The sequence below is a fragment of the Halichoeres trimaculatus genome, unplaced genomic scaffold (genome assembly GCF_033239565.1).
Source record: "Halichoeres trimaculatus isolate MK-OKI-2021-1 unplaced genomic scaffold, fHalTri1.1 fHalTri1_scaffold_20, whole genome shotgun sequence".
NCBI classification, from domain to species: Eukaryota; Metazoa; Chordata; class Actinopteri; order Labriformes; family Labridae; genus Halichoeres; species Halichoeres trimaculatus.
The window spans coordinates 12,971,791-12,986,914 of NW_027437198.1; the positions used below are offsets into that span (position 1 = coordinate 12,971,791).

Below are 15,124 nucleotides of genomic sequence, written 5' to 3' on the forward strand. Positions count from 1 at the left end.
CCACCTTCGGCACACGTCTCCTGTTTGCGTTCCTTCTTCCTGTTCCTGTTGTCGTCACCTCTGAGCCGCTGAACAGGCCGCATGATGCCGAGCCCGTCTCCTCTCCTCCCATAATCCTCCTCTCTCTGTTTGCTCTGTTCAGGAATGATTGTTTATGCAAATTCACGCAGGCTCAGGTGGCTGAGAGACAAAGTCCATCATTACGGCGACACTTTACCTGCAGGCTGATAAGAGCTGCTCGGAAGCTGCTGAATTCTGATGAGGAAGTTAAAGCAGTGATGAGAAAAAATAAAAAACGTTTTGATGAAAGCTGTTGGAGAAAAGAGGGAGATGAGGCTCTGCTGCCTGATGATAAGAGCCACGTGTTAGCAGCTCTTTAAAATAACGTGATGAGAATAACGCCTGACGGTGCAGCCAGTTCAGGTGTTAAAACAAAACCAAATAGGATGCATGAATGTTTGAATCTGAGATTGTGTTTAAAAAAAGGAGGAACTGTTTTTATTTTCTTCAGTCACAAACAGGAAATCAAACTCTTATAACGATGTATCGGCCCAGCGTCGCTCTCGTTCAGCTCATCCTTCGTCCGTGGTTGTTGTTGTTGCCCCTGTCGTCCTCCATCGCTTTATCCAGCCAGTCTCTCTCCTGCTCAGAGTCAGAGTCACTGCCTTCACTTGCGTCTGCCGCCAGGAGCCGAGAGTAGTTGATTCGTCGTTGGCGAGGAGCTTTCCACTGCAGCAGGGGCAAACAAATGCACCACAACATCATACACGCCGCCACGCCTCTGAAGAGCCACGCCAGCCCAAACCGCTGCACCACGAAGCCCCCAGCAAAACTCCCCAACCCACCACCAAGGTTCAAGGAGAATGAGCTGTAGATCCTCCTCACGCTTCTCTCGGCGCCTGGTGTGGCAACATCCTCGCACTGTGCCTGCACCGCCCACCAGATGGCGCCTGTGCCGAAGCAGCTGAACACCTGAGCGGGGAGTGCGGCCCACGGACCCCACAGGAAGGAATAATACACACACTGCAGGCCGAGAGTCGCAGCGCCTACAATGAGGAGCCTCCCTGATGTGAGGTGGCGGGATATCCGGCTCGCCAGCAGCGGGAAGGTGGCCTGAGAGAGCAGAGCGAGCGCCAGAGAGAGCGCCATGTGGAGCTTGTTGCTGCTGTGATCCTGCATCTGCCACAGCAGGAAGTTATCCACAGCAGAGCACGCCGCGCCAAACAGGAGCATGGTGACGGCGCAGAGAAGAGCGCGGGGGGAGCTTCGCACCAGCTGCGCCGCTTTCAGGAGCCCGTTTGCTTTGTCGCGCTTCTTATTCAGGTGAAGAGGGAGGAAGATGGCGACAGGAAGGGCCAGAACGACCACGGCGGCGTAGGAGTAGAAATGCACTGCACTCCTCAAGGCTGGACTCAAGATGATGCAGCGTAACTGGCTGACCATTAACCCCGCCCCTCCAACGCCACACGCTGCTCCCAGTAGACCCCAACCCCCCATACTGCTGTAGCGGTCTGAGGCGTCGGCAAAGTCCAGATACTCATACAGACCATCGTCTGCCGTCCACTCCAGAGGCGCCCACGCAGACTCCCACATGGACATGGTGATCAGGACCAGGAAGAAGAGCTGGTGCTGGGGGTCCATCACTTTCAGGCTGCCCAGAAACTCAAAATGGCCGCCGTCAGACTCCTCCTCTTTTGTCTTGACTGCTCGCCGCTCGTACCTTGACCTCCTCCGCCTCACTGAAGCTGGTCTGGAGCTGCTGGTCTGATTCCTGTCTGACATGCTGACCTTTAAATCTTCGCTACCTTTCACTGATGATGCGTTCGCCTGCAGCTTTAAAAGGTGGGGCTTTTCAGCTTCAGGCTGATTGGATGACGTTTTATTCAGGACAGGAGAGGATGTTTTCATAAAAAGTGTCACGTTAGACGGAGGAACAACAGCTATAGTTTGGAGCTGATGTCCGGTTGGTAACGGTGGCGGTCTGGTGCTGACATCAGACATGTTGCAGGCGTCCATTTGTTCATGAACACCCGTCGCAGGGATGAGCAGCAGAACCAGAGGCACCACTGCCGAGCCCAGCAGCGAGCACGTCAGCACCACCCGCCTCTTGTTGTAGTGTTTGGCCAGCAGACTCCCTGCAGGGCTCCACACCAGTGTAATGAAGTGTTTGGTCCCCATGATGATGCCGGTCATGGCCGGGGTCAGACCCAGCTGCCTGAAGAAGAGGGTGAGGAAGGGGAGCAGGCATGCCCGGGCGCAGGAGCAGAGGAAGTTCAGGGCGCCAGACAAAGCTAGGGCGCGCTTCACGTCAATCTGCTTGTTCCTCTTCATGATGGACGCTCCGGAGTCACATGGAGCGGCTGATCTAACACTGACGGAAAGACACAGGAGAGAGTGACATCAATACTTCTGTCTTAAAACACACCTTATGGGTCAAAAGCTTTTTGAATGCAGACACGACTGCATTATTTACACAGTCAATGGGATAAAAATAGAATTACAAACTTCATGTTAAAAGCACGGTTAATACTAGAAGAAAAACTCAAACCTTGCAAAGAACAAGAAAAGTAAAAAAAACACAAACTAAGAAATTAAATTGATCAAAAAACAGTCTTTGATGGAGCTAAATGTGTGCTCAAGCAGTTCTTCTTTCTTTGTTTGAGACATTTCTATGATTATTTGAGTGCAGTTCTGACACTGACCACCAGGTGCAGCCTTGTTTTGCCCTGTGTCTAAAGCCAGGGCATCGGGAAACCACATTCAACATTTACTACTACCGTATTTTCCGCACTACAAGGCGCTTCGGAATATAGGGTGCACCTTCAATGACTGGCCTATATGAAAACTGTTTTCATATATAGGGCGCACAGCATTATAAGGCGCATAGAGTAGAAGCTACAGTAGTGGCTGGGGTTGCGTTATGCATCCACTAGATGGAGCTGCGCTAAAGGGAATGTCAACAAAACAGTCAGATAAGTCAGTCGAACAGGCTACAGCCACACATTTTCCTATCCAACTATTTTCCGTGCCGTTTTCAAAAAAGTGCGCTGTAAAGACGAAGCCGTTTCTGTCGTCCACAAAAGCAGTTTCCAGAGATTAGTTCAAATGCCAGACCTTTGGGGGGCGCTGTATTGCTCTAACAATAAACAAGAGAAGAAGCCCGGGCCAGCCTGTGAGCTAATGTTAGCAGAATTCCTCTTTACAGGTTCGTACTGCTTACCGCTGTTACTCTGATGACGCCCCCTGACTACAGTAGCCATGATTAATCAAGCTTTTAGGTGCGCCTTAAGGTGCGGAAAATACGGTACAAGTTTTACATTAACTTCATCAGTCAGATATGTTTTAAATTCGTACCCATTGAAAATATATTTCTTAATATTTCATGTACTACAGGCAACTCTAACAGGGCTTTAGCACCGGCATAGCTCCATGCCAAACCTATTTTTGTTCCGCTATAACTGGTATGAATGTGGAATGAAAAGCACCAAGGTTCAGAGAATCCAGAATAGAATTGGTTCCAGAACCAGAACTGGCTGGTGTGAACACCCTCTGAGTGGCCACTTTACTTCTGACTAGGGCCCCCCCTGGTCCCCCTGGAGCACACCTCTGCCTGTGATCATTAAAACTCCTGATACAAGCTTTAAATGTGAACAAACCAACAGTCTATCACAGTTCTTTAACCTATTACATTCAACATTTCATAATTTATTTGAATCAAGGACTTAAAATCTGGAAAGATCCGGATCCTTTGAAGAATTATTTTAGGATTTCTGCACTTAAAGTAATCTATTAATGTACTTGCCGTTAAATAAAGATTTATTTTCTGTCACAAATATCTAGGTTATAAACTGAACACACCCACATAAAGCAAACGTAAAACCAAAGTTTAGTTAAAGTCTTTAACCCATTTTAAAATACACATCACTACATATTACAGTCATTTCACATCCTGTTTCTGTCAGGAAACACACACACACGTCACAGTGTTACATCATTCAGGACTCTCAGCTCCCTGTCGAGCTTTTCTGTCATTTCGGAAGTGAATTTAAAACATTCTTTGTTTCCTCATGCCAACAGGTTCACTGACATCTCAGATATTTTAAAATGACTGCTTTCCTTAACAGCGGAACAAATAAATAAAAACAAAAAATAAAGAGTGTTTTAACTTTAAGAGGAGGATCTTCATACATGATATATTTCAGCTAAAGTTTGCATCTTAACGCAGAAAGCAGGAACCTGAGGCGACAAACACCTGTCGGGCTGGATGCACAGGTCTTATCAGGATGTCCACGTCACGCAAAGTTTAAAGATAATAAAAAAAACACAACGTTTAAGTTTTACCTTTTCACCTCTGGAGGCAGAAACTTCTTCAAACTTTTCTATCGGTCATTTTCATCTGCAGTTCCCTCCTAACAGCCACAACTTCGCTCTCCGTGCGTTTTAAGAGGAGCTCACCTGCTGCACTGTGCACAGTGGGCGCACTCAGCTGAAACAGCTGCAGGGGAGGAGGAGTGACGGCAGCGACCCCTGGCGATGTGGAGGAGTGGAGCGCTGCAGGAAGACTCAGCGAGGGGAGGAAACTCGTCACAGAAATCAAGATTTACACAATTAAAGTAAAATTAAAAATCAAAAACTAGACTCTATGAATTTTAAGGAGCCTTTTAGAGCAATTTTCAGTTTTATATTACAGAAAAAATAACAAACCAAAATACAACATTAAAAATATTTATTTCATTCAGGAAAAACGCTGATGGAGTTTTTTTTCTTTTTACATATTCAGAATGCACACACAGGATTCCTTCATTTTACTTTGCTGAGCAAAAAAGTATTAAAAAGGTAATTTAATATTTCATTTTATTGCATGTATAATATTATACATTTTCTATTGTAAAAAAAATCCTTTTAATAAAATAAAAAAACTCCAAAATAAATAGCTTATCACATGATACATTTCTAACAGGTCGTACACAGTGGTAATCAGGTATTTAGAGGGTTTTGACAGAAGAGGAACTCTGGTCAACATCAATCAGTGCACTTTTTATACAGATTTAAAAAATCTTAATTTTTCAAGGTTTTAATTCTGTCTCTGACAGAGATACCAAAGAAAGTCAAGTAATTTCTCATCCTTTACCGTGTCGTTCTTAAATCCAGGAGAACTTGTCTCTTTTTGACGTTATATTCACTATGGCCAGTCCTCTTGTGCTGCATCAGTTTACCTTTTACCTATTGGAGGTTTAACGTGAGTCAGGGATATGAGGAGGAGAAGGAGGTGATGGGGAGGCAGAGCAGGGAGCAGTAGGAGGGGTGCAGAGGCTGGACTTGGCCCGGTGAGGGTTTAAAGGACCTCCAGTCTGAACCTCTTCCTGGTTTACAGCACAGAGACACGTCACACCTGTAGACACACACACACAGAGGACATCAGGGTTTCACTGAGTGTTTATCCATCAGGAGGACACAATTATGGTGGTGATGATGATGATGATAATCTCCAGAACCTGGTGACACTTTGGATGAACTTCTTCTTCTCATCCTGATCCAGACACACGGCAAACGTTGTCCCATCTTCAGCGCAGCTCACCTCCACCTTATCCACCTTCACTTCAGAGATGGAGATGTTCTGTACAGGACGGAGAAGACGTGTGAGTTGAGCTACCTTTTTAAGCTTCATGTTTAAACTAAAGGTGTAAAACCAGCCCTCACCTGGTTATAGCCCTTCTTGGACTTGGAGCACTGCCTCTTCAGGACTTCTGTCATCGTCAGCTGCAGACTCTCTGACCGTGAATCTGGAAACGTGAGATTAAAACAAACTTATCAGTACACAAATGCAAAGTTTAAAGATGGGAAATGATCAGGAGTGCTTTTCCTCACCTAGCTGCTCAGGTTTCCTGCAGGCTTTATGAAGATTTATCGATGTGCAGACCATCTCTGCATGAGTCCACTGACTCCGCCCACTAACAGCCACCTGCAAACAAGTGTAGAGCTAAACAAGTGTACTTCATGTGCATTAAGTTTTGCCTTAAAATGTTTACAGATGTATGAACAGTCAGGCCAGAGAGTCTCCTTCAGATTTATTCAAAAAAACACAATTTTAGTAGCTCCCTGTGATGGCAAAGCAAGAGGCTGGGAGAGAAACAGCTGGAACAGTTGGAGATCCTGGAAAGATACTACGGCGGCACCAGAGGTACAAAATTAAGAGTAGAACAGAACAACACTCTTTTTTTAATTACACCATCTGTATTAAACACTCAGATTAATGATGATACCTTGTTATAAGAAACCTTCAATGTTAAAGGAACAGCTTCTTGCTCTTTATCAATCCCAAATCTCTTACTGGCAGCACCTGCAAACAAATAAACACAGTTCAGACCTTAATATCACCTGGGTGAATACTGAACTCTGATTGGTTGCAGCAAATGAATAACTCCTATCATTTCAACAAGCTAATTATTACAAAACATGACATCAAGTGTGTGTTTATTTGTTTCAAAGTATGACATTCACCCATGGCTTTCACAGCTCGGGTCCCTGCAGTGTGTCCGAGCTCCAGAGAGTGAATAAAAACCTCCTTCCTCCTCTCTCCTCCAGCCAGAGTCAGCTGAGTGATGATAACAGAATAGAAGATTAATTTATTCACAGATCTATGTCTCTTCAGGTGTGTGTACATGTGTGTGTGTGTGTGTGCATCTGAGTGTGTTTGTCTCACCTCAGCCTGGTAGAGCAGCACTAGAACTGGCTGTTCAGCGTGTCTGCAGTAGTACAGCACCAGGTCGGCCAGCAGGGGGAGCCTCTCTGAGCTGCTGCTGTTCACTGACTCATCTGCTTCTTTTGAGGCTGTCTGCCTCACAGAAACACACACACACACACACACACACACACACACACACACACACACACACACACACACACACGTGAAAATAAATGAGAGGAGAGACTATAAGCTGCGAAAACCCAATGTTTAAGTCTTTTAAATGATGAAAGTTAACGAGGGCGCTCATAAAAACGAACCTGACAGAGGACGTCAGAGGACAGACTGAGCAGGCTGAGGACATTCCTCTCGTACCAGGGGTCAATCCTCCCCAACAGCTGAGCGATATCTGTCGTACTGTCCTCTGACAGGCTGCCGTTACACTCCTGCAGGAGAGAAGAAGTTTAAAGCTCTTCTTACAGCACGTTTTATCTTTTTTAGCTTTCAGATCGCCTTTAATGTCCATGTGACCTCTGACCTCTTGGAAGTTTCTGCAGGATTCAGCTGAATCAGCTTACACTGAACGTACCCTGTTTCCGTCTCTTGTTGTGTGTCCTCCTTGACGTCCTGTGTTCCTCCTCTTAGTTGGGACGAAGTAAAACTGCAGTTTACACGTCTTTGTGAGTTGGGGTCGTTTACTTTCTCTCTGCTGCAGGTTGCTGTACGCTCTCGCCAGCCGGCCCATCTCTCTGTCTCCTCCAAACACAACCACCTTGACCAGTGTGGGTGCCTGGGCCATGTCGCCCTCGTCGCAGCTCAGGATCGGCCTCCTGCGGATGCACATGTGTTTCTGAGGGGAGAGACCGTCAGAGGGGCTGACAGGCGCCTGTAGTGGATGGACTTTTCTGGAAAGAAACCTGGAGTGTTTGAGCTGCACTCCGTTTCTCTGAATGTCTCTGCTGAAATCATCACGGTAACCCATACTCTGAGCACGCCGACAAACGCTGGGGCTGTGAGGAGTCCTGAAGAGCGAGGAGAAGCGCTCAACGCCTAAGATCGATCTGGACTTCTTTCTGGGTTTCTTCCTCAGCCTCGGCTGGTTGTCTTGTCTGTCCTTGGCGTCGTCTTGTCCCGTGTCCTCACTGAAGTCACTCTCCACACCTGAGGAGGACAGCGTGGAGACCACTGACCAGCTGGAGGACAGGAAGTTTCCAGAGTCTCTGGAGGAGGAGGAGGAGGACACAGTGGAGACACGGTTGTTTAAGAAGTCCTGCTCGATTCTGTCTGCGTCATCTTCCTCATTCCCGCTGGCGTTGTTGTTGTCCTCCTCTTCCTCATCCGTCTTCAGAAAGCAGTCTGGAGGAGAGTCCAGGTCCGAGTCAGGGGCCAGGATGTGATTCAGAATATCTGCAGGAACGTAAAGAGGAGAACGTCAAAAAGAGAGATCCAGGGAGGACATGTGGACTGTTTCTGGATCAGACTTGTTACCAAAGTTGTCGTTTTCCCAGCAGCAGGTTTGACACTTTGGGAGGGGCAGCGTGAACGTCTCAGCAGAACCTATAGAGAGGAGAGAGTAGTTGAGTCGTGAGGGGGATAATGCATGGTGAGCAGGTCTTCATACTAAAAAGAATCCTGACATGGTGAGATCTCTCCTCCTCTTCCTCACCCGGATTTCTGCAGGTCTCAGCAGGAGCACACAGACTCTCCCTCAGCCGCTCCAGGCTCTGCTGGAGGTCTCGTCTGGCCAAGCTGAGGTCTGCTGTTGAAGCCGCTCTCTCCATCCTGTCAGTCACCGCCTCCACGAGCTGCTCCAGCTCCTCCACCTGCTTCGTCTGGAGGAAGATGTGATAGGAAGTCTTAAAAAAGGACATATGAATGTGCAGAGAGGGGCGATGCATTCAGATGTTGTTCAGTCACCTGCAGGATATCGTTCAGGGCCAGGAGGTCCAGTTTTTCTGGACCCAGAACGGCCTGAAAGCCCTGCAGGATGAGGAGGATCGAGACATCTTTGCTGGAGTTTTGGGTCCGACTCAGCTGCTCAGAGACAGACTGGACCTCCTGAGGGACGTCCTCATCCGGGCTAACCAACAGGAGGGTTCTTTGACACAGAGACGTTTTTAGAATAAAAAAAGCCTTAACAAGTTTAAAAAGAGTCATGTTTTCTTTTTTGATTTTTCATATCAGCGATCATTAGAGTCAAAATGAACTCACATGGTTTTAGAGCCGTGGATCTCTGGGGACAGACCCTGCTCGGCTCGGATCAGTCTCTGAAATGAAATACCTGAAACAAAAGGAGAGACTTTAGGTCATCTGCAGCTCAGTGCTGCCCCCTTAAGGCCATGCTGATAAGAATCAAAGTTTATCATGGAGATGAAACGCCTCAACAGTTAGTGCCTGAAGGCTGCCAGAGGAGCAAACATCTAGCAAAAATAACAATAAAGAAATCGTGGACAGAATTTAGACTGAAGCTCTACCCATAAAAAATGCACAAAAGTGACATAATAACTTCAAAAGATGCTGTTTGAAATAAAACCTGTGTTATGGTTTTATATGAATTAATATTCTGAAAAAAAGTTCTTCCCCATAATGTAATTTTCAGAAGTCTTTATAAAGACAAAAATGATGCCTGAATTTCTTTAAGTGAGAAACAAACCTGCCAATGGGGTAAGAAAAATGTACTTCTTTATTTTTTAGGAATTACGGCTTAATACAAGGAATAAATCAAGTAAATGTTTCTTACCCCACTGGCAGATATTTTTTACTCTTGACAAAAAACTCAGACGCCATTTTTCTCTTTTAATACCTTGGAATAACTCATTTTCAGGACTTTTCCAGTGAATTTGGCTCAAATTAAATCCAATAAGACAACTTTTTCTAAAAATAAGACAAACACTTGCTAGAATATCAGTTTTTGTAGCTTCAGCAATGTGCAGTTTCTGTGCAGATGTGTAGATCATTAAAATCTTGCACAAGTAGCTTCTTCTTGTGTCGATTCCGCTCACTTTTTGAAGTAAAGACTCTGATTCAGCAATGTGCAGTTTCTGTGCAGATGTGTCGCTATTTGTCGATTCCTGTATTACCTCCTTCTGCTGGTTCTTTGTCAAACTGAATGTCTACGCTGTTTTTTTTTTCAACCCAGTATTGTGGCATAATGAGGGAGAAAATGATAAAAGCATGTTTGGAAAGAAACCTGACACTTTGGTCTCTGAGCACCACCTTCAGGGTGAAATACTGTAACTTAATAAAATACCTCTTTTTGCATTTCAAAGGTATTTCAGTTGCACCAGTGTCAAGGACACAGCTCAGTTTTTAGATGACACAAAGGGTTTAAAAATGCATCTTATACCCAGAAGTCTACAGTAGGGGAGCCTCACTCTTTCATCTGACATCTGTCACAGCGCCCCCTGGTGGAAAACTGCTCCTGGGAAGCCACTGCCACAACCTGTTCTTTCCTCACTTCTAATAAAACCGTTATGTTGTTGCTCTACCTGGAGCTCTGAGCTCCTGCTGGATGACGTTGAGGAGGCGCTTAGCGGCGGAGCAGCAGTGCTCAGGCCAGGACAGGAAGCCATGGAACAACCTGTAGGCCTCCTGCAGCACACCACAGTCTGCTGGCACATACGGAGTCTGGAAGAACAAAACCCTATCAGTTAGATAAGTAGAGATGGTTTCAGAGAGTCTTTGTTCCTGATTTGAGAAGACTGACCTTCAGGAGGCTGGAAGAGAAGAGCAGAGTGAGAGGAACCACCAGCTCGTACTGACACCGCTCCAACACCTGACACAGGTAGAAACACACTCTGTGATTCAGAACTTCACTCTGAGGAAGAATAACGTGAAGTTGTTGTTGTCTCGCTTCTCTACCTCTTTTGTTTTCTGCAGCACTTTCTGCAGGAGGATGAGGAAGTTGCGAGGATCTCTCTTCACAAGTTCCTCCAAACACCAGTTGTTGATGCACAGCCCGGCTGTTTGGAGAGACAGACACACGGAAGGGACAGAGCTTATTTCTGCTTTTTGGTTTCACTCTGATGACCACGAATACACACACTAACCCTGAAGACTAAGGCACAGAAAGTCCCTGAGCAGACTCCTCTTTGTTGCTACATTAAGTTATTTTTGTTTTATTTCCAACGAACACGACACTCCTTTAGTTGAGTTCGGAGGTTTAGCATCATTCTTACCAATTTTAAGTGGATATAAAGTGAAAAACAGGTGTTACCGTTCCAGAGCTGTTTGTCAGGAGTCTCCACGCCCAGATCAGAGAGGCATCGCCCCAGGATGTGCTCAATACGATCCTCGGTGCACACGCTCTGCTCCATCTCCTGCGTACTCTTCTGGAGCATCCCAGCATCCAGAGAGAGACACAGCAGATAATCTCACAGGAAGTCCCAGAATAACAGGACCCACACCCTTTTATTGTGTTCCTCTAAACTCATATATTATGTCTCTTCAGCCGTCCCAGCTTCCTGTTATTGCTCCTGCCAACACGTTTTCAGCATTATTCTTCCCTTTCAACAACAATCAGGCAGAGTAAAGACTGACGAACAGTGTCCACGGCTGAGGAAACTAAAGTCTGCCACTTCCTACCAACGCATGAGTCAGAGACTGTGTGAGAGACCGGAGGTGAGCTGGTAGAGAGCAGCAGCCACAACTTCTCCTTTTCCATTCTTAAATTCCTCTGCTGACACCAGATTTACGTGACTCAAGAGTAAGACAGAGGTGAGTCTTACGAAAGGACGGGTTCCAGTTTGAACCCTACGAGTGAACCAGCAGAGACTGACACATCTCTTCTATCAGAGCTCAAAATTTCTGGTGTTGACTCTCAGAAAATTGAAAAAGCTCAGTGAGTGTAATGACATTAACCCTCTCTCTTGTTTCTCTATGAAGGTTTGTTTTTCCTCCAGGATGAGGAAGCTGCTCTCACTCCCAGCTGTGTCAGATTTATCTTGACTGTTAGTGACACGACTGGGTGACATTGTTCACCTGTGTGCATCATAACAGGAAAAAGACTTTTCTGCCCCCATGTTTCCTTTATTTGGAGCCTAAACAGAGCAGACTACACATCTGCTTAGAAACTGCACATTGCTGGAGCGACAAAACTGAACCCTAATCGAGCCTGTGTGTGTCTCTTATTATTAGTAAAAACATCACATTAGGCCTAATAAGAGCCACGTTCACCTGGCAATTCCAGAAAGATGTCTTATTTCAAGATACCAAAAGACAAAAATGACGCCTAAATTTCTTGTAAAGCGTCAAAAATCTTTTAGAAAAATCTTTTTTCTTGTACCAAGACACTATTCCTATTTCAAGAAACTAAACCTGCTGAAGAATCTTTTTAAAAGATCAGACAGAAAAAGAGACTCTGTAGGAGGCGGAACGGAAAAAGCTACTGTGTGTTTATCCCTTGAGAACCCAGCGTAGCGCTGATGCTACAATTGCATATCAAATTTGGATTGGTGGTAGATTTGAAACCAGATAAGATCAATGGATCATCCTTTTTGCAAATAAAATCACATTGTGTCTTCAACATATCCCAGAGTACCATGACCTTCCACTGAAGTTTTGGCAGAAACACATTTTCTTTACGTTTTTTTACATTTAGCCACATTTCTGTAGTTGGTCTGAAGTGCTGTCAGGGGATAGAAAAAATTAATGTAATTAATAACAGGATTTGTAATTAATTAATCTAATTAATCAAATTTTAATCTTATATCTGCTTATGGTCCCCAAATAAAGAATTTAAATTCTAGGACATTACAAAATTATAGTGCATGACTAATCAAATGAATACACGAAGTAGAGAAGATTTGTAAATCCACATTTTTTTGAACTGGCCAATATTAAATAGTCTGTATTCGCTGCCATGGAAATTGTGCAACCATTAACTGCGTCTATAGTATTATGTTTTTCAGCGGGGGAGGCAGGGTCTGGTTGGACTTGTCTATCAAAATCCTGCTCCTAAACTACCGTGGGTGAGAGCGGTGCGCTCTTTGGATGAGAGCTCAGCATGGATATGAGGAGAAGATGTGAGATGACAGAGGCATAGTGAGACGCTGCAAGTCAGAAAAGTCCAGTCAGCTCACGTTCCAACTGAGGATGTGTCGTAGTTCAGAGAGAAACGGCGGCACGATCGTGAGAAAAGACAACAAAGATCATGGAGAAGAACGAAGGATGAAGTGCCTGAGATGAAAGCGATCAAAAAGAAGTACATTTTTTCTGGGGGTTTTTTGGATCAAGGAAAGAGACATAAAAGAGGAGAGTCCACTCCACTTACATAGTTTTGGTGTTTACATAGTCATAGAAAAAAAAATTATTTGGGTCTTAAAAAAATCACAATGCGCTACATATGGCTAGCAGCAATGAATTAATAATGTCATCTTTTTTATGCATTAATTTGCAGTGTAATTAATTAATCTAATTAACCTAATTAACCTGTTAAAGTGATAGCCCTAGTCTGAACATAGGTCTGTACATTTTATTAACCCTATATTTCTTAATGTATCACATTTGTTTTGCCCCCTTGCAGATTATTATTTCATTACAGGCAGCTGAAGTCTTGTTTTGGCTGCTCTCATGAAATCATCCACACATTTTGGTTCCAGGAAAATCATTGCTAACTTACAAGAAGTTGTGGCAGGAATAATATCTAAACTGTTACTAATTTTTAAAGTAAGTACTCTCTGCATTGAAATAATGCACATTTGCTAAAAACTTTACTGAATAAGTTGCCAAACTGCCCAATTTATCAAGTGTGATACAAATAATATATCATAAACAGAACTATATTGTGATATTTTGTGAATTTTGTTAAAAGGGTTAATAAACATCTCAGTTCACCTGTTAGAATTTTCTGGCTGTTTTTTATTTTTTGAAGGGTCAGGCCTTTAAGGGTTAAAGTTTAGGATATAAGAGTTGTTTTGATGTGTAACAAAACTTTTACGCAAAAAGTGACAATACAGCAAAAGTAAAAGATGTAAAGATGTGCTTTGGCAGATTTGGTACCTTAGGGCATAACGGGTGAAATAGTGAATCATTTGCTGCGTGTTTTCTCCTACTCTCTAGTTTTCTAATCTAATGAATGGAAAAATGCTCACAAACATATTTTAAAAGGGAAAAATCAGAAACGAAAATCCATTAACATCCAGTGTTACAGCAGAAATCTGACTGCTTGTAAAACCTCCAAGCATGAGGATGAGTTCATGTCTGTGCAGCAGGAAAACAGAGTTGGCTTTTCTGCACCCAGCTCCTGTAGACGCTTGTATTCACTGAGGAAGCAGGTGTTACTCCATTGTATATTGTTGGTGTATATTTCCCAGCACTCATGCAAATCTCTGCTGCAGTTTCTTTAAGATTATTAATCACTTTGACTATTACTAGTCAAACTTAATGCTGTGTGACTCTGAATGTGCTGAAAACATGTCTGACAGAAGAGGAACTGGAAATCTGCAGAGCTCGACAAACACTTTACAGTCTGATCTGATGGAAGTTACATAACACAGACTTCTTTCTTTTAACATGAGGATAAATCAATGGTTAAATTTTAAAAAGTGCACCTTCTAATCAACCTGACACACACATACATACACAGAGGGAAAGAGGAGTAAGAGAGACGTAAATCGTACCTTAATGAGCAGAGTCCTAAATCATCCCGAACAGATCAGAGAGGGAAACAATACAGAGACCACATCCTGAGCCAGGGCTCTTTAAAAACAGATCCTCAGACTGCAGCCGGGAGAGCATGCGCTGCAAAAACAGGAACTGGATGAGTCTGTGTGATTTAAGACAAATAACAGACACTGACAGAGGAGTTTTTAATCAAAGATCTGAATCCATTAATCCTGAAAAACACACAATAAACAATAAATAAGACCATGACAAACCAGATTCTGCACAGATCACAACTGCATGGCTCTGTAGTAGAAGAGTCCAGGTGACAAAGAAGACACTGAACGACTGAGGAGCTGAAACCCTGAATCTGGCCAGACTCAGTGCCTTAAATAATTTGCAAACCTTCAGATTCTGTTTTATAGGACATGCAGTACTCCCAATCCACCAGCAGATGTCGCCCTCACTCTCCCTCCTCAGGTTTTCCTCCGTCTCCTGTGATTGAGTGAACCCCTTTTCTTCCATTATAACAGAGAGGAATGGGACAGACAGAGATAGAGGTGGGCAGAGGTGTGACTGAGTGGACACACACAGGCAGCTGGGCTTCTGCCATTTCTTATTTTGATTCAGGGATTTCACGGACACAGGCGGGAAGAGCGCAGAGGGAGTTTTTCGTGCGTAAAGGAGACTTTCTGTGGACTTCTGTTTCATTCTGAGCAGTTTATCTGGATTTGGTGTCCTGGGTGGAGTGTTCTTTGCCTCGTAAGGATATTTCTGCACATTTTGTATGTTACACGCGTCACAGTCCTCCTTAAATGTTTACATTTTACGCACATG

The 15,124-nt window shown here is 44.3% G+C and overlaps 3 protein-coding genes across 7 annotated transcripts in view; 1 reads left to right on the forward strand and 2 right to left on the reverse strand.

The window, feature by feature from the left end:
• Nucleotides 1-567: 567 nt before the first annotated feature.
• mfsd6l (major facilitator superfamily domain containing 6-like) lies at nucleotides 568-4,470 on the reverse strand. Its single transcript, XM_074695854.1, has 2 exons — nucleotides 4,342-4,470; nucleotides 568-2,371 (listed from the first exon to the last, which is right to left on the reverse strand). Exon 2 carries the CDS (start codon nucleotides 2,329-2,331, stop codon nucleotides 568-570), a length of 1,764 nt encoding a protein of 587 aa, XP_074551955.1. The 5' UTR covers nucleotides 2,332-2,371; nucleotides 4,342-4,470.
• Nucleotides 4,471-4,856: 386 nt separating this feature from the next.
• Nucleotides 4,857-15,124, reverse strand: part of LOC141809922 (phosphoinositide 3-kinase regulatory subunit 5-like) — a 74,854-nt gene continuing 64,586 nt past the window's right edge. The window contains exons 1-19 of one of the 4 annotated variants that reach the window (XM_074697166.1): nucleotides 14,563-14,645; nucleotides 14,305-14,425; nucleotides 10,902-11,016; nucleotides 10,547-10,647; nucleotides 10,392-10,460; nucleotides 10,174-10,312; nucleotides 8,897-8,966; nucleotides 8,603-8,783; nucleotides 8,352-8,517; nucleotides 8,174-8,242; nucleotides 7,275-8,092; nucleotides 7,006-7,131; nucleotides 6,704-6,835; nucleotides 6,502-6,595; nucleotides 6,264-6,340; nucleotides 5,869-5,962; nucleotides 5,701-5,783; nucleotides 5,496-5,617; nucleotides 4,857-5,392 (exon numbers count right to left, since the gene is read on the reverse strand). In XM_074697166.1, coding sequence (XP_074553267.1) covers nucleotides 5,245-5,392; nucleotides 5,496-5,617; nucleotides 5,701-5,783; nucleotides 5,869-5,962; nucleotides 6,264-6,340; nucleotides 6,502-6,595; nucleotides 6,704-6,835; nucleotides 7,006-7,131; nucleotides 7,275-8,092; nucleotides 8,174-8,242; nucleotides 8,352-8,517; nucleotides 8,603-8,783; nucleotides 8,897-8,966; nucleotides 10,174-10,312; nucleotides 10,392-10,460; nucleotides 10,547-10,647; nucleotides 10,902-11,001 — 2,589 coding nt within the window. In that variant the 5' untranslated portion in view covers nucleotides 11,002-11,016; nucleotides 14,305-14,425; nucleotides 14,563-14,645 and the 3' untranslated portion in view covers nucleotides 4,857-5,244. Of the gene's footprint in view, nucleotides 5,393-5,495; nucleotides 5,618-5,700; nucleotides 5,784-5,868; nucleotides 5,963-6,263; nucleotides 6,341-6,501; nucleotides 6,596-6,703; nucleotides 6,836-7,005; nucleotides 7,132-7,274; nucleotides 8,093-8,173; nucleotides 8,243-8,351; nucleotides 8,518-8,602; nucleotides 8,784-8,896; nucleotides 8,967-10,173; nucleotides 10,313-10,391; nucleotides 10,461-10,546; nucleotides 10,648-10,901; nucleotides 11,818-14,304; nucleotides 14,479-14,562; nucleotides 14,646-15,124 lie in introns of those variants that run through there. The other 3 variants (XM_074697165.1, XM_074697164.1, XM_074697163.1) reach the window with 3 other exon arrangements.
• Nucleotides 14,826-15,124, forward strand: part of ntn1b (netrin 1b) — a 37,981-nt gene continuing 37,682 nt past the window's right edge. The window contains exon 1 of one of the 2 annotated variants that reach the window (XM_074697167.1): nucleotides 14,826-15,072. The gene's annotated coding sequence lies outside the window, so the exon portion shown is untranslated. The remainder of the gene's footprint in view (nucleotides 15,073-15,124) is intronic. The other variant, XM_074697169.1, reaches the window with a different exon arrangement.

What these genes read in the sequence shown, in the direction of transcription:
- mfsd6l (XM_074695854.1), bottom strand. Translation starts at nt 2,331, where the DNA reads ATGAAGAGGAACAAGCAGATTGACGTGAAGCGCGCCCTAGCTTTGTCT.